General features: G+C 43.1%; 1 protein-coding gene across 1 annotated transcript; it reads right to left on the reverse strand.

The window, feature by feature from the left end:
* Nucleotides 1-1,540: 1,540 nt before the first annotated feature.
* Nucleotides 1,541-21,506, reverse strand: scn1ba (sodium channel, voltage-gated, type I, beta a). The gene is made up of 6 exons (XM_003451244.5): nt 20,183-21,506; nt 10,572-10,738; nt 7,790-8,027; nt 6,480-6,621; nt 6,188-6,259; nt 1,541-5,199 (listed from the first exon to the last, which is right to left on the reverse strand). Exons 1-5 carry the CDS (start codon nt 20,238-20,240, stop codon nt 6,193-6,195), a joined length of 672 nt encoding a protein of 223 aa, XP_003451292.1. The 5' UTR covers nt 20,241-21,506; the 3' UTR covers nt 1,541-5,199; nt 6,188-6,192.
* Nucleotides 21,507-22,596: the final 1,090 nt, after the last annotated feature.

A 22,596-nucleotide genomic window follows, 5' to 3' on the forward strand; every position in this document is an offset into this window, starting at 1 on the left:
TTTGGTTCATAAATAAAGTTCCTGCAGTGTTCTCCCACCGAGGAAAACCTCCGTCAGTGCAGTAGATGATGTTAAAACAGGGAGTAGAGTCTCCAAAAGGTCTCACCTTTCCCTGCACCACCTCCATCCCATCCTGGGAATATCTGAGCTCCTGTGCTGATGATCGTTGAAACGACACAATCGTACAAACACAGTGAGGATAAACCAGGCTGTGCTTTACTGTAATGCCTCTTTGCACCACTAGAAGGTGCAGTTAGTCCGTGTGACTTTTACTTGACCGCTTTATTTACTGTGGTGGTGCGGGTGGATTAAAAGAACAACAGAAAACATATCAGGACTAAAGCTGGGGTGCCCTGATGCAGTCCTCTCTCGGGATTCATGTCTGCTGGTCTCAAACCTGGGAACAGACCTACAGGTGAAACACTGCCCCCTAGTGAAGGTTTTAGCTAAAGCTTTTAGATGGTAACCCTTAAAAATAAGTAAATGATGTGTTTGTTTACTGAATAATGGCACCAGTTGTTTTAATAATTGTCTGCATGTATTCAATTAACAAAATCATTTTCACAAATCTGCACTTTTGAGCATCGCTCATTTCCCCAGCAGAAAGAGTTGACCTGATCCAAAGAGAAGTTCTCTGCCTCGAGAATAAAAGCACCGAGTCAAGAACTGGTTCTGCAGAAGCGTGTCAGCGTTTCTCAGTCCCAACACTGACCTTAACGCCTGGAGCTGCTCTGCTGGCTCAGCAGTAATCGAGTTTTCATTTCTCCTGCGTTACGTTCTGCTCTGCTCAAATCACCTAATTTTAATATATTAATGAAGTCGTGCAAAATTTCACCTTCATTGAGCGGAAATGTAAAAGGTTTTTATTTTTGCTTTTTGATCAGAACTTCATAAATCCATCCAATTTTCAGGACTGAGAAATAAATGCAGGTTCATTCAAAAATTGCAAAGATATCGGGTTTCACAGTGTCACAGTCTGAAGACAGAACCTGTCCACTCCCCAGTCACCACCTGGCCAACAACTCGCTAATGCACATCCACAGCAGAGCACGCGTGCTACGATCTACACAGATAGAAAGATGTTTCCTGGTCTGAGTTTTGATTTCTGCACCAATCAGGGTCAGAATTTGTTGTAAACAGCATGAAAGCATGACCCCTCCTGCCTGTATCAGCAGCTCAGGCTGCTGCTGTGGGCGATATTTTCCCCTCACTTCCAGCATGGCAGCATTTAAACTCCACAGCCAACCTGAGTGTTGTTGCTGACCATGTCCATCCCTTTATGACTGTGTGACATTATCACATGAACATGGTCCAAAATGTCAGAGATGTTTCTGAATCTGTGATGTGAAGAATTAAAAGGGACTACAAAAAGTCCATCATGGGTCTGTGAAATAAAAGGTCTCCTTTTATGTAGAACTTATCTGGAGTTGGTCTGAGGTGTTTGCATTTGGAAGATTTTGCTGTGAACAGACAACATGTGTTGTGCCCTTAAACAGGGGAAATAGTGAGGAGAGGTGAAAGAATGGCACAGACACGCAGCTCTCACTCTCACTCGTCTGTATTGAGTTTATAAAAATACTTTGGACAACATTAACTTTAACACTGGCCAAAAACCTATACAGACAGTAACAGAAAAATATTCACACAATATGGCGGAGTACTAGCGAAAACTAGCATACACAGCAACAGAGATTAACTGGAACGTCTCAGCCAAAAACAGTCCGCAATTCACATCTTTCGCTATAATGAACAATGATAACAACGTAATAATCAACAGTAACACACATTTATACAGTTCTGTGCATGGCAGTTACCTTAAACAGGGGAAATAGTGAGGAGAGGTGAAAGAACGGCACAGACACGCAGCTCTCACTCGTCTGTGAGTGAAGGAGGCGCGCGAACCCACCTACTGGAGCCCTGAGGCATTACCAATGGATCGACGCACAATCAACCCAGACAGAACTTTCACTACTTATCTCCCTCTATATTCCCACTGCATATTCTATTCGAAAACAGTCAAAGCAACAAATAAAACATTAATAAAGACATGACATGAAATGTAAGGAACCGAGATGTACAATTCTAAAACTGATCCACCAAATTATGATCCACCACACATGCGCTCAAAGGAGCAGAAAAACCTCATCAGAGAAAATGCTGCAGTATTAGGAGTTGCAAAGTCTTCAGTGTTGTACATCCTGAGACAGAAAGAAAGCACTGTGACCTCAGCAACGCAAAAAGACCTGGACGTCCAGAGAAGACAGCAATGGTGGATGATCGCAGAATAATTTCCATGGTGAAGAGAAACCACTTCACAACAGCCTATCAAGTGAACAACACTTTCCAGGAGGCGTATCGATATCCAAGTCTAACCTTAAGAGAAGACTGCATGAAAGTAAATACAGAGGGCCTCAAGAATAGAAAGGCTAAAAAGTATTCTTTGGACGGCTGAAACAAAGAGGAAGGCGTGGAACAGCTCATGATCCAGAACACACCACATCGTCTGTAAAACACGGGGGAGGCTGTGTGATGGTTTGGGCGTGCACGGCTGCCAGTAGCACTGAGACACTAGTGTTTATTGATGATGTGACTCAGGACAGAAGCAGCTGAATGAACTCTGAGGTGTTCAGAGACAAACTGCTCACATCCTGCTAAATACTGCTAAAAACTGATTGGGCCTGATTTCATAAAACAGATGGACAATGACCCAAAACAGCCAAAGCAACTCAGTTTATTAAAGCAAAGGAGTATTCTTGAATGGCCAAGTCAGTCACCTGATCTTAACCCCACAGAACTTTTCACTTGTTGAAGACTGAAGTTCATAAAGTCACCGTCACGCTGAGCTCTGCACGTTCTGACCAAGCGGGGTCGCCGTAAACTCAACTTTGTTCTTAGAAAATCTTTCAGCTCCTCTGTGAGGTGACATCATAGAGATCCTGGACTGGAAAAAACTGTCTTTGGCTCACAAACATATAACATGAATAACTAACATTACTAACATGTGACCACCCAGGAACAGAATCTACAATAAAATGCAGAATTCACTTTAAAAACTAATTCGAGTGTTTGCAGCTCAGTTTTACTTCATTCACAGACTTCACTGCACATTAACCCGACACACATGTAAAGGACTCGAACAGCTTATTGTGTCAGAAGTTTCATTTATTTCAGTGTTTCTTTATTTCATTTTGTTTCCAGTAAGCAACATTTCCACACCTAAAACTGCAGTTTTTGATTTGCTGAAGCACGAGCAGAAGGTTTCTTCTCGTTTCACCGGTTTCTTCATTTGTGCAGGAAAATGTATTCAAAGCACAAACAACATCACTTAGAAAGGAGTGCATGGATGCTTATTTGTTCTTTTTTAGCATCTCAAACTTTTGGTGTTTGTACTGAAAAGAAAACGTCACTTTTCCGCCTTTGCATTATTCCAACACGCAGCATGCAGGTACGTGTGTCTCCTCCTTAAACTCTCAAAGTATGAAACTTACTTTTGTACAACAGATGAGCAGTAAACATGCAGACTGGCAGTGTTGAGCTGCCATCTAGTGGCTATCTGGAAACATGTTTTTCTTAAAAGCCAAGGCTTCACCTTTTTCCCTTTTGTGTTTCCACTGGCTTCTCTCCGGGAGGCACACTGGGCACGGTTTGTGGTACATTTGCCCACAGCAGTTTTATAATAGCTTGTTGAGCCCTTAAGTTTTCTACAAAGACACTAAGACATTGGTGTGAAGCTAAACATCAGTGGGAAACGTTCAGCTGCTGAGCGTTACACTTTCTCGGGGGCATCAGCTTCTGATCTGTGACAGGAAGTCACTGTTTGTTTGTTTTTCAGCACTGATGCTTGTAAACAACTTTGAAGGGCAAATTCAAATGAGCAGCGAGCCTCCTTGTGTCAAACAGCCAGTTTAAACAGCTGCTGAAAAGGCCTGCCAGGCTTTTTTAACCTGGCCTGTGACGTACATGAGATAAAACAGGATCTAATGTTGAACATTAAAACTTGCTGCAGCAGACCTATTCTGCTCATTCCTGCTCCGTTTATATTGCTGGTCTGAAATGGAGTAGCTTTGCATGCCTTTTGTTCACCAGTGCAGGGCTGGTGCTAGAACCCAATCCCCAAATCTTCCACCAAAACAAAAAGACTCCAGCAGTAACAAGCACCACCACAGCACAGGGCAAACAGCTGCAGAGGCTGCAGTTCCCCTAATGTCCACCAGAGCCTAACTCCAGCAGGGAGTCGGTCCCTGTAGGCTCTACAGTAAACTTTGCAGCAGAAATAAACATTTTTACAGCCTGACACAAAAACAGGATTTGGCCTCTGAGGAGGAGGATGACAGCTTCATCTGGAAGCTTCTGGGGCTGAAAGTTCGGGGTCTGAACGCCATCATAGGAATGTATATATGACGGAGAATAAGGAAAAGCAGAATATGTCCACTGTAACCTGTGAGTGCATCTTTGTCTGTAAGGTAACATTTGTGTGGTGAAATAAAGATTTAGCAGCACTTTTCTGCTGCGTGTGAAGGTGAAGCTGTCGTGTTTCATGTGCGCAGAAACTTTAATCAGACAATCAGAACCGTCTCAAAATCATCTGTATTAAAAGCTGCTCCACATCCTGCGGGTTAAAAAGGTTCAAAGTGTTTGGATGTGTGGACATTTTCTCCAGCTGATGAACAGTGAGCTGCACGTAAGATAGACCTGCAGTTATATTTGTATTTTACATTATTTTGTAGTATAAACTGATTATCGTGGTTATATAGATAAACATGATAAACAGTTTTTATTTGGCTCCACAGTTTTGTGAACCTGCAGAGGAAACCAGGGATTTTAACACTCACTGGCACCAACACATGGAGAGTGATGAAGTATTTCTTGATAAACTTGTAATCATGCAGTTAGTGAATATGTAGCGTATAATAGACCCTACATGTGTTCTGTGCAGACTTATACACCTATATACAGCATGACTCCCTCCCTCTGTCCAGCTTAACAAAGACCTGATGCATCCGTGTGTTCTCTCAGAAAGTTCGTCCTTCATCCTGCTGCAGAAAGTCACTTTAGGAAAAAAAAAAAACTTTCTGTGAAGATCTTTCTCCTTGCTGTGGTTCCATGTTTCCAGCTTGTGGAGAGGATGGTGAGGGGGGGAGAGGGCACACAAGAGGACGAGCAACTCCTCAAAGAAGCCGCCTTGAACGTTTCCCCAATCTGAAGATTGAAAAAAAACAAAGAAAACTGTAAGTCACTGCAAGCGAGCGATGTGAGGCAGTGAGCTCAGTTTTTAAATTTAAAGCACCGGTTTCAAACATGAGGTCCAGGGGCCATAAAAAGCCCACATAATTCATCAATAACTTAAATGTTATTCGTAAAATGCACCACTATTCCTCCAAATTCCCACAAAGTAAAATGCTGTTGCTGTTAACTCCTAACACCTTAGCTGGCATTACTCTGTAATTCAGTGAGAATGAGATCATGTAGCAACAGTCAGTGGAAACCAAATCATCACGCTTTGAAGGCCAAATTCAGGTTAAAAATCAAAACTAAAGATTGAAATTGGAGCTGTTTGAGCCATAATGTGGCTCAGCGGTGTGCAGCACTCCTGACGCGCTGCTCCTGATGAGGTGTTAGAGTCTGTGGGTCTCTTTGGGGGCTTTGGGTGTAAACTCCACAGCTCCAGTTCTGGTTTTCTGGACAGAGCTGTGCTGTGAGCACAGGTCAGGCGTAAGTGCTGATCAGGTGTTCTTATAGCATAAAATCTGAAAGTATTAATGTCATGTAATGCTCTCTAAATGTTCCTCATGCTGTTATTTTGAAGATCTCCCGCCTGAGTGTAGCTATCTAACGAGAGGCGCTTGTAAGATGAAGCCTGGGGTCACCAGACTGATTCAAAACACATAATTACTGGAATTTGTCAGAGTTTTATTATTAATTTATGGTTTTCACACAAGTAAAATAAGATTTCAGTAAAATGATGAGAAAAGTAAAAGAAGGCCTGACCTACGGTGAGCTTTGCTGCAAATGCATGGCTTATATGTTGACATGAAAACTACTTACATATGTGCTCTTATGTGTCTGGGTGATTCTTGGATGTAATCTGACTACTGCATGACTTCCTAACCCGCCCTTTTTGCGTTTTCTCAAAATGGAAAAGAAAACAAAAGAAACTGAATTCAGAATTTCACAGATCGACACCTACCGGTGCTATTCTGCCACTTGTGCACCTGCACAATTATCTTTACTTTCCGATGCTATAGCTAAATACTCCTCCCTGGAAGAAAGCGAGAAGGAGAAAGGAGAGAAACAAGAATCAGAATCAGAAGATGTCAGCTCAGTGAGAGGAAAAGGAGAATGTCATGTTGAAAACAGCAGATTGAAACAGTAGGATGGAAAAACGAGGTCGGAAGGTGGGACGTCAGGACATTTGGACGGCCCAGCAGGATCTGGAAACAAAGGGCTGCTACTGCTCGTGTGCTTTAGGCGGTACTCACGCGCTCTCTCTCAGAGCTTCCTCTCCTGCTGCCGAGATCTTCCTGTAGCAGTAAATCATCTCAACCAAGAGCCAAAACTGCAGCCCGATGATGGAGACGTACATCATCACCTCAGACAAGATGGACGCCATTCCCCGGGTAACTAGAGAGATGCACAGGGTTGAATTTGGATGTTTGGATGTTTATAGTTCAAAATCTTCATTTGTCTTGATCCTATCTTAGTTCATCCTCCCTCTGAAACAAGCTGTTTTAACTCCACCTGACCCTCTATGACATCATAAAGATCCAAGAGAAGAAAAAAAGTGTCTTAAAATGAGTGTTTAACTCATAATCTTTCTTTTACTTAAGCATACACTGACCTCGTTACTGAGAGGAGACCCTCAGGCAGAATCAGGACCCTGGAGAGCTCATGTCTCTCATCTTTGTTAGGGACACCTCTTAATTTATAAAGGATGTGCTTAACCTGTAAAGCCAAGTGTATCATATTTGGTAGTTTTTGAGACTTCTACATCATCGTTATGATTTTTATTGTAAATTAGATTACATGATACATTTTGAGTTAAATAAATCAGTAAAAAATAGCATCTAGTTAATTGTTTGGTAGCAAAAACAATAATTGTTTTCTCTGTATTGTTGCAGGTCTTTACCTACAATATAAATCACTTTAAGGAAACTGTTGTTGTGATTTGTTTTTCGGTGCTTTGCTTTGTGATGTGATGCTGCAACGTATTTTAACCCAGCTGACGTGGCTCATTTGCACACAAGGTGTCCTTTAGCGGTGAACTGAGTGATGACATCACTGAGACAGTGTGTCGCTCACCATTTTTCAACATCCAGGACTGCTGTTTTCAAAGGGTGTGCTGCTCTCTCCCAGAGGAGGAAAGTGCTGAATAATCTGTTAAATAACTAGCTTGCTTAAAAAGATGCACCAACAGAGCGTCCGACACTGTGGACAACACACAGACACAGATGTCTGCAAAGCAGCTGAACTTATAGAAATACTGAAAATTCACCTCATAAATCTGGAGCACAAACTTTTTGTATCGGGTTTACTACACGCCAAGTGATCCTATCTGCTAGATAATGACATTACACACAGCCAGCATGTCCAGTTCAGTAACTCTAGTTAGCTGGTTGGCTTTATTCTTCTGTTGCTTAGTTTACACTAACCAGAGATAAAAAAATAAATAAAAAGAAGTGTGAGAAATGAGGCCTGATCTCAGAACTACACCTCAGCATGAATTCATGCAAAAATCAGTAAACCAGAACAGGAAGTATGAGTCAGTCGGTGTTTTGGGTGCAGTGCTTACGCCGTGCAACCACATTAATGGTGATGTTCTTCTCGATGGCCGTTTGGTAGTCATAGTTGCTGTATTTGAGGAGCCGGCTAAATTCGCATTTGTAGGTTCCAGTGTCATTGTAGGTCACATTGAGGATGTAGATGGAGCCATCCTGCAGGTCCCTGGTATTCTTGCTGCCGTTCCAGTCCAGACGCTCGTAGAAACGTGGGTCAATGATCTCGCCCCTTGCATTATCATAAATGTACAGCTGGAAGAGGAGGCAGAGGGAGGGAAAGACATCATTTTACACTTACACATTTTACATTTTACACGTGTTTTTCTACCTGTTCTTGGATTGAATTGACATTCTTTGTTGTGAAATCATATTTATTTACAGGCTTCACATGAAATCACTCTAATCATTTCATTATACAGAAGATTCTCCACATTTGAATGGTTTTGGTTTTTGGAGTTATATTTGAAAGGAGAGGGTAGAGTGCTGTGTTCATTGCCCAACACAAGCAAGCCTGATTAGAAAACTGCATCCATAAACTATACAGGTGCAACACCTGGGTGTCATCTGCATAGCAGTGAAAATGTATGCTATGTCTTCTAATGATGCTGCCTAAGGGAAGCATGTATAATGTAAACAGAATTGGTCCTGGCACTGAACCCTGTGGAACACCATAATTGACCTTAGTGTGTGAAGAGGACTCTCCATTTACATGTACAAATTGGAGTCTATTAGATCGATATGATACAAACCACTGCAGTGCAGTACCTGTAATACCTACAGCATGTTCTAATCGCTCTAATAGGATATTATGGTCAACAGTATCGAACGCAGCACTGAGGTCTAGCAGGACAAGCACAGAGATGAGTCCACTGTCAGAGGCCATAAGAAGATCATTTGTAACCTTCACTAAAGCTGTTTCTGTGCTGTGATGAGCTCTGAAACCTGACTGAAACTCTTCAAATAAGCCATTCCTCTGCAGATGATCAGTTAGCTGTTTGACAACTACTCTTTCAAGGATGTTTGATATGAAAGGAAGGTTGGAGATTGGCCTATAATTAGCTAAGACAGCTGGTCAAGTGACAGTTTAATTAAAAAAAAGGTTTAATTATGTCCACCTTAAAGGCCTGCAGTACATAGCCGATTAATAGAGATAAAATGGTCATATTTAAGATCAGAGCATCTTTCACGTCTTGACGCATGCTCAATCATCCAGGTAATGAAATCCCAGAAAGTGGATTCTGTTCATCTGGACATTTTCAGTGGGAGAAATGTTTCGTCACTCATCCAGGTGACTTCTTCAGTCTCAGCTGACTGCAGGTTTCCAGCTTTATAAACAGCATATTTGCATAATGACTGAAAGGAGGTCAGTTCTTTGACCATTGATATGCAAATTCTCATGACCACTGATCAACAACCACTGATCAAACTCATTGATCAATGGCCATGAGTCCCATTCACAGAGAGTTGGGGAATGGCTGCAATCACAGCGTTGTAAGATGGTGACAGATGTACCCTTAGGCCCCCTCCTCCATTCAGAGATGGTCTTTCCCTTTTCACGTAAATGGCCTCCTTGACTCCGCGCTCAAACCAGCGTTCCTCCCTGTCCAGGATGTGTACATCCTCATCGTTGAAAGAGTGTCCACTGGCCTGTAGGTGTAAATAGACTGCAGAGTCCTGGCCTGACGATGTAGCTCTTAGGCAGAGGATGTTTGGTTTCCCCGATGAATAAATCATGGCAATCCTCCTGCATTCACACCATCTTACAATGCTGTGAATGCTGCTCAGAGCCATTGATCAATGACTCCATGCATGTTTAAAGAAACAGACATCTGGTCTCCACATCTCTTCCCGATATTGACTGAGCTGCAGTCTACATCTCATATCTGCACTTGCTGGTGAATTAATGGATGCTGAAACTAAAAGGCAGCTCAAGGCTAATGGGATCTTTCCTGCTGTATGCATACGGCGTAATGGCCTTTTGATGTGCCTGGTTGTGTCTCCTTAAGTAAGTAAAAGATGTTTTTCAGTTGGTGCTGAAAACCTGTCATGGAAAATGCATCTCTCTGCTCTGCCTCATGAAAAATGCATTGCCATCATTTTCCCAGAAGAGGAGAGGCTGCTGTGATGATGTGTGTGTTGAGACATCTGAGACATCTAGCTCCAGAGCATCTTTACGATATTTCTGGCTTAATAAATTTCACCACTGCTATTTTAGGGATATGTAAGCATAACAGGCATACCTCTCCACAACATTTAAATAAAAATGTCCAACTTTATAATGGAATCACAGATGTTTACAGCTTGGTAAAAAAATAAAATAAAATAAAAGAAGAAACAGGATTTGGTCTCTGCTTGAAGAGCATCTACAGCTCATCCAACCATCTGATAAATAACATGACTGCTGTGGGCCTAAATGTACTAACACACCATCCAAGAAGTGAAAGCACCGAATAGGCAGTATGCCATACATTTCACCTCCACAGTTTATGGATGCAGCTTGTTAACCAAACACCAACCAAAAGCTGAGGCTTCAGAAAAAGTGAATGACATCAGTTTCCTTGTATATTCTGTGCTAAGATCTTTATAACTCGCTAATTGTTTGACTAGTTTTCAGATTTTATTTCTGATCGACTTGCCAGATATCCCATGGACATGTTGCCACTTCACTTTAAAAAATGCCCTCGCTCTGCAGAAGCTCTATGCCCCTTCAGACCACCCATTAATTGTCACCGCCTCCCAGCTTAAGAACGCGGTGTTCTCAAAGAGCTCTCCCTGAAGTCATCACTCCACGCTTACATCTGAGAAGTCGCTGTCGCCTGAACCTTTGAAGGACCATTTGACGGTGGCCGTGGCATCCACCTCGCCTCTCATCTTACAGTAGATGCAGCCCAGCTTGAAGCCCTCGTTGATAACAGCCTCTGTGTCCGAGTCCACTTCCACGCAGGCCCCGTAGCACAGCGGCGCTGCAGAGTGAGGGAGACGCAGTTAGTTTCTGTCTTTTTGCGGGTCACGGGGTCAGAGGTAACTGCCGTGAGTGGCCGTCTTCCTCTCTGTCATGTGCCCGTGACTCAAAGGAAAGGCTGAATTTGGTGTTTTCTCTCAGTACTTGCAGGCAAACTGTCTAAACTGTACTCGAGAAAACAATGTTAGCTACTTTACTTTTACGTGCTTGGTCCCAATGCTCATTACATGCGAGTTTTTTGTATCGGGCATAGCTTTTTTCTTGCAATTTTTTATTTCCCCTCATCGTTTCAGCTCATAGATGGATTAGATTTGGTAAGTTTGGGTTCTCTGTTTAGAGTAATTTTCACTTCTGGTGTTTTTTAACTGAAACTGGGGGGAAATAAAGAGGTTGCAGTGAGCGATACCATTATCTTGCATTCTGGCCACTGCTAACTGAGCTAAATTCATATATAGAAGCGTGAGTCTATATATGCCATCATCATCATGACACTTCTCATCGGCCAGGAGTTACACACCTGCAACTCCAAATGTTTCTGTCTCACACTGCACCTTGCAGTTTCCACTGCGGCCTCAGCATCGCTCTCAACCAATGATCTTGTGCTATTCTCAACTCTCACCTCTGGGAAGCGTTTGATTTGAATCGTAAGATGGTGGGGAGGGGAATGAGGGAGAGGACAGAAACACACAGCACACAACGCTGATCAGAAAAATCATTACACAGCAGCTGCACGTCGTCCGTGAGCACGCAAAAACGCCACTCTGTTTCTTTACTTCCTCGGACGTTTAGAAGAAACACACAATCGAAAAGCTTCCACACGGAGGGACGTGGGAGAGGAGCGATGAAAGAGGGAAGAAAGAGAAGGTTAGCACAGGCATCAGTCATTAACAGCCATTTCTACAGGAAAAGCACGGGGAGATGGGGAAGCAGGAGAGGAGAGGGGTAAATGCTGTATGATGCACTGCAGAGAGAGGAAAAAAGGGGAGGAAGGAGGAGAAGAGAGAGTTAAAAAACACAATGTAAGGCTTCACAAATATAAACCCAAACACTACTGAGCCGACAGCTGTCGCATTACAAGAAGAGACTGGAGCAGACCACAAAACCCCCCAGATGGACCCGAGAACACCCGAACCCGAGCCAGAGCGCAATGATTGCAGAGGACTTGGAGAGCAGGGATGAGTAATTACACGAGTGCCTGGGGAAAAGCCACATTCAAACAAGCTGTATTTAATTTTGGGCAGAAAGCGCGTCCTGATAAGTGACTCGGAGAGAGCAGCAGCTATCAGTCCTGAAGCCTGGTTCACTCGTCACGATGTCAGAAGATTTGTTAAACTGGATTTTAGTTAAACGCCTGGTAGCTGCGAGCTGATTTTAATAGTCTTTGTGTTGCAAACTCATAATTTATGAACGCAACTTACAGCTCATAATTCAGAGCTCCACCAAACAAGTCTGCTCGCTTTTGGCAGCCAAAAAAAAAAAAATTATGGTGTGGCGGACCACTAGGGGGCTCCACTCACACCCAGTGAGAAGGGAAAGAGAGGGGTGATGTTTGGGGGCTGTAGGAGGTGTTTGCTGCCTTGTGAGTTCGGTTGGTTGAAGCCGAGATTAAAGTTGGAGTAAAACATTGTGAGCTCTCATGTCATCGTTACGTACCTCCACAATGGTGCATGTCCATTTTTAATAAACAGTTTATAACACTTTAAATATACAGTTTTTTCCTCATGGGTGTGTGTTTTGGCTGAACTCGTTGACCACCATTCGCTGTCACTTGCTTAAGTCTCAGCACCTTTTTCTCATATGTTATTAGAAACGTGAAAAAGTTGAATATCATGACTTTGCTCTAACGCGCGGGAGCTCAGGTAGGCCCGGGGTTTGGGGGTTTTCTGGGAGGCGAGCCTGCTGAACAGCAAACAGGCCTGAGGCAAACACCGTCTGCACACACCGCTCAGAGGACAGAAGTGAGTGGAAAACAAAGCTGTTGCTTTATTTGATTATTTTCCCTTTCAGATTCATATCTGCTGTAATTGGCTGTCGTCTCTGTTACAAATGCGATCTGATTGTTTGCTTTAATTGCACGCTGCTGTAAGCTGCACCAGCTGTCAGCGCCGCGGCTAATCCTCGGCCGCCAATAGAGGTCGATGAAAGTCAGTCATCAGTTAATGCCCCTGTGAAATCCCACGGGGGAGCAAATCAAACAATAGCCATTCCTTTCTACAAAGAGGTTCCACCAAGTTTCAAGCTGAGCATTAATGTGCAACAACATTTAGACTCAGGTCTGTGTACTGCTGACTTTACCTGATACAGATTCTACCATGAAAAGCAAAGAAAGGAAACAGGAAGGCAGTAAAGAGACACCAGGAAGAGGACATGCAGAGACACATAGAAGGGTTTGACATGAGACAAAAGTCACGACACCTGGAATACAGACAGTAGAGACACGTTAAAACAGGAACTAACCACAGCAGAGATCAGGAGGAAGACAGAAGAGAGCGCTCTGGCTGCGTAAGCCACACTGTAAACCCGAGAAAGTTCAACTCAGACTCAAGATGACGAGGCTCAGTGCACATATGAATTAATTAAAACTGCTATTAATCTTTTGATGATTGATTTTTATCTTTTTTGCAGTATTTGCAGGACCTTTGTTGCTTTTGTCTTGTTATGCTACAACAACTGTAGGCTGCTGGGGGGTTCCCATGATGCACTGGGTGTTTCTTCTTCCCTCACTATGTGTTTATACACCTCTCTGCATTGAATCATTTCTCATTATTAAACTCTGTCTTTCTGAGTCTTTCTAAACTCTGTGTTTCTTCCTGTTAAAAGGGAGTTTTTCATTCCCACTGTTGCCAAAGTGCTTGCTGATAGGGGGTCGTATGACAGTTGGGCCTCTTGGGGCAACTGTTATTGTGATTTGGTGCTATATAAAAAAAACTGACTTGAACTGCAGAACTTGAACGTAGTTCAATGTTTGCAGGTCAACCCACTGCACTCATGTTGTCACAGATTAGCACAATATGAACAGCTTAACAACATTCATAAATCTAATTAAACAAACATGTGATACAGAATATTTTAACCAACATTTGCTGCTGCAAACCTCACCACACCCACTGACAAGATGACATCAGACACACGTTCATGTTGAAATAGACATGAGTGCCATGAAATGATTCCATCAGTGCATGTTAATGAGAAACTCCTCACAAAGGGAGAAAATGTCACAGGAACTCAAAATACTTTTCCCCCCCTTGTTTAATATTAAGTTTACACAACATATTCTGTGTAATTACTTTATGCATTCGGGTTTACATTGCAGATGTAAATCCAGCTGCACACACACACACAGACAGCATGAGGCTCTGATCCTGAGGGAGGGAGGCTGGTGACGCAGTCAGAGGCCACACTGTGCGAGGTGAGCAAGGATGTTGCTGACTGTCCAAAGCTGAGGCAGCGAAAAGGCAGCGAGACGAACATGCAAGCAGACACAAAGAGGAGCTCACATCCAAAGTGCAGACTAGACAGTCAGCCGAGTCCCTGAGCAACGATTCCTCAGAGCAGCAGCAGCAGCAGTGCACAAACACAGAGCATCAAAAATGCAAATCCACTGCGTAATCTGCAGACGGAAGTTCGTGATTATGCAACAGAAAATGCAGATTAGGAGATTTTTTCCCCCCAACAGGCTGGTTAATCTCTCATATCAGTTGCCGTTTGCCTCCTGAGGACTACAAAGCAAAAACAACCTGACTTAGCTGCACAAAAGACCATCCACCCAGTGAGGTGAGCTAGCTTAGCATGTCACAGGAGGCTAAAGAAAATACAGAAAGGATCAAGATTATTTGCTGAACTGGGCACAAGAGGAAGAAAAGAGAATTGGATAAGCGACAGGAAAAGAGATGAGTGAGGACGACATCTGTTTCTGTGGCCGGGTTACCAACACACACAGACAAACGTGTACTGTGGGCATATATGACCCGGGGTAATGCCAAGCATCCATGACATTTCCCCCGACACAGAGCCGGCGAAGGACTTTCCACCGGAACAAGGGAAACAAAAAGACACACAGCTCAGAGAGCATCGCTTCCGTTTGATGGCACAGACGCAGGGCTTCATGTTTTCCTCTGCAACAGCACAATGTCTGTCCTGGACTTGCGGTGACCCGAAGGTCTCAGAGTTTGGCTGCACATCACTTTTCCCCCATTTCCAAAATCTGAATGAAACCGCTCATAAACCAAAACAAGACCCCAAAACTACCAATACCAGTGCAGAATTTTTATCACAGCTAACCAAGCTAGACACTAAAACTACATATGAAACTCGTTTTACTTGGCTGGGACGTCTCACCTTCCTTCTTACATGTACTCCTGTAATATATCACTTTAAATAAAACCTCAAACGGGCACAGAAAAAAAAACTGAGCAATTTTAAACGATAAAAACTAAACAGAAACAATCAAGATCACCATGGAAACCAGCTGAAGCTAAACTGAAAAAAGACAAATAAAAAAAATTACAAAACTGTAATAATCATTTACAGTTTTCTTAAATGACATTTCCAATGTTTTTCATGGGTTTCAGTTTGGATGTTTGAAAAATCAACAATTTTAATTTAAGATGTTATTTAACATTTTATTTTTAAAAAGATTATTTTTATGTTCACTAGAGGCTGACTCCAAACAGCGAGTCATTCACTGACTCCCATGTTAAAATGTTAATGTTGACATGTTTACAGCCACAGGTCTTTACTGGGAATATTACAGACAATTTCCCTTTTATAACAGCTGTACCGGAGTACATTCATTCAACTCGACCAACTGGATTTTGTTAAGGTGAAAATAAGAGGTCAGGGTTAAAAAGAAACAAATAAATAAACACTGAAAAGAAAACAGTGGAAAACGTCAAACTAAAAATAATGCAAAAAATAAAATAATACAAAAAATAGACACAAAATAAATATAAATGTTGTATTTATTGATGTTCAGTTGTAGCACTGTTAGTAATATGAATGATATTATTGGCACATTTAACAATATTTCATTTATTTATTGACAGTATTGGGCCGCCATACACACGGTACATCCAGGGAGTTACATTTGTGCTTTAATATCTGCTATAAAACATCTCCAGTGACGGCTGTGGGCATCCTGATGAAATCCTTTGATTTCACTTCAGCTGTAATTACGTCTACAACAGGTCTTCAGTTTTTTCCTGTAAGCTAAACCGAAATATTTTCCCTTCAATATTCTTGAGAACGTTATTGGATCAAATCTGTTCCCAGCGATTTTTTTTACTCTCCAAGCTGTCTGGAAGGTCACCTCGTCCTTCAGAGCCCATCAAAGCCTCCCCTTTAAAGCAGCAACAGCATCTCACCGGGATTACAAACACACACAGCTGGATGAACAGAGGCTCAGGTGTGTGTTTGCGTGCATGCGTCTGCCTGTCACGTGTTTGTGACACTATCGAGAGGGACACACGAAGCCCGCAATTAGGTCGTGGCACAGTCTCTCGCTCCAGATTCATGGGTTAGAAAGGATCTCACCTCAAATAGAATCAAAACGAAGCTGCTTCGGATTCAGAGGCGAGCGGCAGCTGCAGCCTGAGAAGACGAACATCATAACATCATGTTTTTGTTCCTGTTGCATTCAGATGAAGCACATCAATCAGCAGCTCCTTATTTGTGTGAGGCCAAAAAAAAAGAAGATCCAAGCATCTCTGAGCTTTCAGTGCCACGCATTTAATTCCTCTTAAGAATGGGCTGCAAAACTTAGTAGTTTCATCATGGGCTGAAAGTGCACATGCAGAAGGACCAACGGTTTGTGAAGAGGACAGACGCTGATTATTTTTAGATTTTCTCACCTGACAAAGATGCTTGGAAATCCGGTTTCTCATCTCATGTTTTTCGATAAGTGCCAGACATAAATCATGTTAGCTGCTTTTTAAAGGTTTAGTGCACTGCAGCTCTAGAGTAGTCATAATTAGTTTATCTGGTAAAGCTATGAGCTCCTCTGTAATGTAATCTTCCTTGGTGATGCAGGGGATGGAGTGAACTGATGTAATGGCGATGGAGCCGTTATTTAAACATCGTGGAATTCAAGCCATTTGCAGACTAAATGACTCTGCCATGTTACAACTTTGGGCGCAGAGTCTCATTAAGTTTTAATACGGTTCGGGTCAGGCTTGAAAGGAAATCTCACGCAGCTGTCAAATGATTGCCGTGGCTTTTTAAAAACCACAGCTTGTTATCAGATCGGTTGGTTCTTCCCACAGTCAGAAATGAACGATGCGAGAAACATTCGAATTTTACCAACAGAGAGGATCGTGGTTATGACAAACAGAAACAATTCTCCTCATTCCCAGATCTGCGCTCCACTACAGGCAGCTTTGCATGATTCTCAGTTCAAAAGAAGTTCGTTATTTGGTTCATTATGTTTGTGAAACAAGCTACTTTGGCTCATCCCATTTAAGCCAACTGTCACCTGATTGGCTGTCCCACAGCAGGTGGGTGGGGCATCTGTGTCTGATGTCAGGATATCAGGTCTCTATGACATCACACAGACCCAGGAGTAAAAAAAGTCAAACAGCACGTTTATGTGTGTTTCATACACTGACCTCGTTATTTGAAACTTAAATATTAGCACCATTGTAACAATATAAATATGACAACACATAAGAAACAAAGAAGCCACGCTCTAAAGTTTTTTATCCTATCAAAAAAAATCAACTTAACAAAAGAAATAAAACAATAAAAATTCAGAGGACCAAGTACGGCACCTTGAGGGACACCTCTTCTTTAAGTTATGTAGTTATGTAGTTTTTCTTGTAACAGTATTAGGTCAGTACCATTCAGTTTGGAACAATTTACAGCACCAACTTTACTCACAGTCTGCCTTTTTCTAAGACGATTACGTGAAACCCAACCACTGTCTGCACTAACATTGAAAATTTTAAACAAATATTAAGATAAATAAAGATGTTAATCTTAAAATCTGTAAATAAAAAGCAAAATGTGAAATATCAAGCAGGCTTCTTTTCAAAACAAAGAAATATTACACAAACGCTGAAGCCATTTTTTAATAATAATTTTGTCATCAGAAACAGGGTACCTTTTTTCTGTGAGCTAAAGTCACTTTTTGGATGGATTTAAAAACATCAAATATTTATTGTAAAATGTCTTTTTGGGGGGGGGGGGGCTTTCAAAATTCTCAAACTGCTCATAATCTCTTCTGTTCCTCTTTGACAGAATCCATCCAGTGTTGTGCTTCGCCTTCTATCTTCCCTGTCTCCAGCTGCAGATGTTGAAGCTTACTCTCAATCCTTAACCAACCCACTGGCCCACAACCAACCCGTCCGTCCCGCTGACAGACGTTGTGTAACCTTCCTACTTTGCCCAGATCGCTTTCCTGCAGCTCTGACGTGTTCACTTTTGGGCGGATGAAGCCGTGTTGACGCGTGCACATGCAGCACTGTTGTGAGCGACTGAGAGTGAGTTAAAGAGCAGCTGGCTGATGGAGATAAGAGCTCAGTAAATCTCACTTTCAATGCTTTGTAGGGTTTTTTTGGGAGAAATTCATCAAAGAACACTCTTGGTTAGGCATGCTTTGTTTTTATGGTCAATACTGATTTCAATTGCATACTGTTATTTTTATATACCTGAATTGATGGATTTACATTTAGAAACATTTTCAAACGCCTGCAGGTTTCATGAGACCGTCAGTAATTAAAATGTGACGGATAGCGAGGTTCAGGCTATTTCCACACATCACTGGAAGGTGTTTCTCTTGCTTTAAATAAATAAATGCCGGTAACCGGATTCCTGTGAAGGCGAGAAAGTGAGACGTGATATCTGAAAGGATGCAGAAGGAGCAGAGGGAGCTGGTTCTAGTCAAAGGATGATGGTTTTCACCCGAGTGCTCGACTTCAAAAACCCCTCAAATCACACACCTGCATGCAGCGTGATGCTGGGAGGATGAGCTGTCTTAGAGTGCATGTACAAAAGCATGAATGATGGACTCCATCAGCAAAACGGGGGGACGGTGATAGTCCATTTCTCTCTCTGTGGGCAGGATCTACACATATATGTATCATAGGGCTAAATATGATTTTGTTTTGGAGGGCAAAAAAGGTACAAAGGTTCATATTTAAAATCGGGTAGATATAAATTTTAGTCTTAGGTTTGAATGATTAACTGTTTAACTGAATAATATAGAAACATGCTGGTTTGTCCATCACTGGCTCAATGCTTCATCGAGTGACAGGAAGAGTTTGAACCTTCCTGAGGTCTTTGTTCTTTGTGCACCTCGTACCTGACATGTTAGGTTACCTGGTGACTCTAAATTGGCAGAAGGTGCAGATGCTAGCAAACATGGCAGAAGCCATGAGGTTATCCCCCTCGTCATGTTTTAACAGCAAAAACTGCACCAAAGATGGACAGATGTTGTGGTTTCAACAGTAACCAGTCAGGCCGTTGGTTACAAAGCAAACACACATGTCTTTGTTCGATGTGATACGAGATTTGATTGAAAACTTATGTGGTTAGAAGATGATTCGGACACAACATCCACTCCACCCACGCAGACTAATGGTATCGAGCGCCTTATCTTTGTGTGAATTCTGTCTCATTATGTGCTGCATGCAAAAGACAAGACATCAGTTCTAGTTTAATGTGGCTCATCTTTTCACGAGCTTTGATGTTTGGTTTGATTTTGTTCCGAGTCCTTAAAAGAACCTCCTAAAACAATTCCTCTAACTAAGAAGGTCAGAAAAGTTATGTCTTGAACACAACTCTGATCTTTGTTGTTTTCAATCAAGACTAGACTTTGACAAAAGACCCAACAGTTTCAGTGTTTCCTTGGACAACATTCTCTTTCAAAATGAATTACTATAATAATAACCTAATGGGAACCTTGCACCTAAAAACCAAACAAAAGGATCAAGTCCAGATATAAACCTGGTTTCCATACAAATAAAAAACAAGCTTCAACTTCAGAGAGCAGGCAGATCTGCAGGAGCTCGTCACTGTTACCGACTCTTTGCCAGTTAATCGATCATTTAATTGTTGAAGTTATCCTCGCTGACTCCAGCTTCTCCAGCCCGCCTGTTTGTAGCTTCGGTCTGTTTATCGACATAAAACTGGACGACATCACATTTCACAATGATTAACCAAGAACATCATGGGTATGTTAATAAATAATCAAAAGCAGTCATTAATGGACGCTCCACTCTGTGAACACAGGCACACATTGTTCCTGACTTTTGAGACACACACCAGATGCTGCGTCGCTATGTGTGAGTGTGTTTGCGCTCGGTATTTTAAAGCTGCCACATGGCCTCATCTCATTTCAGATTTTGAACAGCTGGGCTCTTGGCTCCTCGGTGGAACAACAAACAGTCGGATGCACACAGAGAACAGAAAACACCTCAACAGAAACCATCGAGGTGGGGTCACCACTCACCTTCAAGTGCCAGGAGGACCAGAGGCAGCAGCAGCAGCAGCTCCTTCACCGCGGACATCCTGACAGAGGACAGAGGGGTGGTGGCGTCTCTCAACAGTGCACACACAGACACACACACATACACAGACAGGACAGATCTGGAAACCCTCAGAGCATAAACACGCCAAAGACGTTCCAACTGTGACTAAAAGTCGCCTCCTGTTTATCTGAGGGGTGGGTGGTGCGGGTGGGTCCTCCTCTTGCTCTGCTCCTTGTTCAACAACAGGAAAAAGCTCACATCAGCAGCAGTTTGTTCGTGCGCCTCTCAGTGTTTGAGCATCTAGAGTTACCAGAGGGAAGAATCAGACCAGGTCTCAGGTTTCGGCCTCTTTGTTCAACTATTTATACTCCGTGGCACACCCTCAGGTCTCCTTATTGACACTGCCTGCACCAGACAATGTAAGAGCTAATGGAAGCCCGGTGTTTGAAGCTCAGCTGGTGGGGGATGATGGAAACTGCTGGAAATGGAAGACGTGAAGTTTGTGAGAGCTGGCGATGACTGCGCAGTTCGAGAGTCTGTCAAAATGTTGCATTCATGAATCCACAAGAAACACCGAGCTGACTTTGTCCTCGTGTACAACCTGAGTTTAAAAACGGAGGAGTGGAGCTCGGCTGGGCCAAATGGAAGCAGTGGGAAGCGTGCGCCTCTCTTTGGCTTTGGAAGATTGAGTATTGCGTCTCTCAGAGTTATTGCTGTCTGCAGAACCTTCCGGGGCAGAGTCTTGTGTTTTCCCTCTTATGAAATCACCCGCTGTGCGCGCACATATGCGTGGTTTGGCTGCTGTCTGCGCATGAGCTGCACAGGTGGCACGCACCGGGCGGTGATCCCGCGCGTCTCTGGGAAAAGTGCGCGATTCCTGCTGTGCGTTCCAGCAGTGCGGCCGTCTTTAAACTCACCGCCGGTCTCACAGCGCGAATCTGCCGAACCTAAACCGTCAGCGCCCGCCTGGCTGTCTGTTCTCCCTCTGAATCAAACGCAGTCCCGCTTACCTGTAAAAATCCTCCTCTAGAGGAGAAACCCTGCGCTCCTTCCTCACTGAGCTCCTCGAAGCCCCTATTTCTACTGACAGGTCAGAGATGGTCTCTCTCTCACAACGGAGAGATTTCACGATCACACGGGGGGGGGGGGGGGGGGGATCTTCTTAGCAGCTTTAAGAACGAGCTTCACATTCCTGAGTGAGGACACACAAACACACACAGAGAGCTCCAGAAATTACATGATGTGTCAGCGCAAGGATGCCGCGCTAATCAGTCTTTGGGATGGGTGAAGGCTGGGGGGGGAGGTGCATGGAGGAGGAGGAGGTGGAGGCTGTGATGCATTGCAGCAGCAGAGGGATGGAGAACGAGGAGGAGGAGGAGGGAGAGGTATAGAGCCGTTGTTATGGCAACAGTGGTTTTATGCGATGGTTTCTTCCCTTCCAGAAACCCCCACGTGCTGGCAGGAGAGTCAGGTCTGAGTAACGGAGCGGTGTCACGTGGTGCCTGGGTTTAGCCATTAACGGGGTGGGAGGTACAAAATAAAAGATTTATGCCTAAAATACTGACTTCACGTCATGTGATGTGATTAGATGTAAATTTGTTACAGAACTAAAGTGTAAAATGTTCATTTTAATGGAGTCTCCTTCATTACTTGACTGGTTTATCAGGAGATTACAACAGCACAAGGGTCAGGAAGGAAAAGTGAATGAGAGACATATTAGAAATAAATAGTGTGTAAAAAAGAGTCATTTGTACTGTGAAAAATGGTGACTATATGAGATAAAATTCATATAAAGTGCAGTGGGAGTGAAAATTATACCTCCTGTGTACATAATGCTCAGCCTGACTGCTGTTGGGACGAAGGAGCTGAGCAGTCACTCCTGCAGGAGCGGCTCAGGACCTCCACGGTCCCATCCAGGGGGTGAGAGGTGTTGTCCATAATGGAACATAGCTTGGATAACATCCTCCTCTCACCCACCTCCTCTGTGGGGTCGAGGGCACTGTCCAGGACAGAGCTGGCCTCAACTAAAAGCCGCTTCCTGCCCCTCCCCAGCAGACAGCCACATAAAAGACTACAGAAACCACCACAGCGCTCCTCAGTAATGTCCTGCACAACTCAAAAGACCTCAGGCTGCCAGCAGATGGAGCCGACTTTTTGGATGTAGCTCATTTTTTTCAGTGTACGATGGAAATGAAACAGAAAACAAATGTAGCAAACATTTCCACCAGGATTAACCTCAGACAGTTTTGTTCCTGCTGGGGGGCTTTTGCAATGAACAACACTGGATCTCTTTTCTCTTGTATTATCCTGTACCTGCAATGGCTGACAGAGCTGCATCGTTAAAGTGAGGCTTAAGTGGGATCAGTCTAAATGCAGCTGATGTTATTATTCAGTG

The sequence above is a fragment of the Oreochromis niloticus genome, linkage group LG11 (genome assembly GCF_001858045.2).
Source record: "Oreochromis niloticus isolate F11D_XX linkage group LG11, O_niloticus_UMD_NMBU, whole genome shotgun sequence".
In the NCBI taxonomy this organism is placed as follows: Eukaryota; Metazoa; Chordata; class Actinopteri; order Cichliformes; family Cichlidae; genus Oreochromis; species Oreochromis niloticus.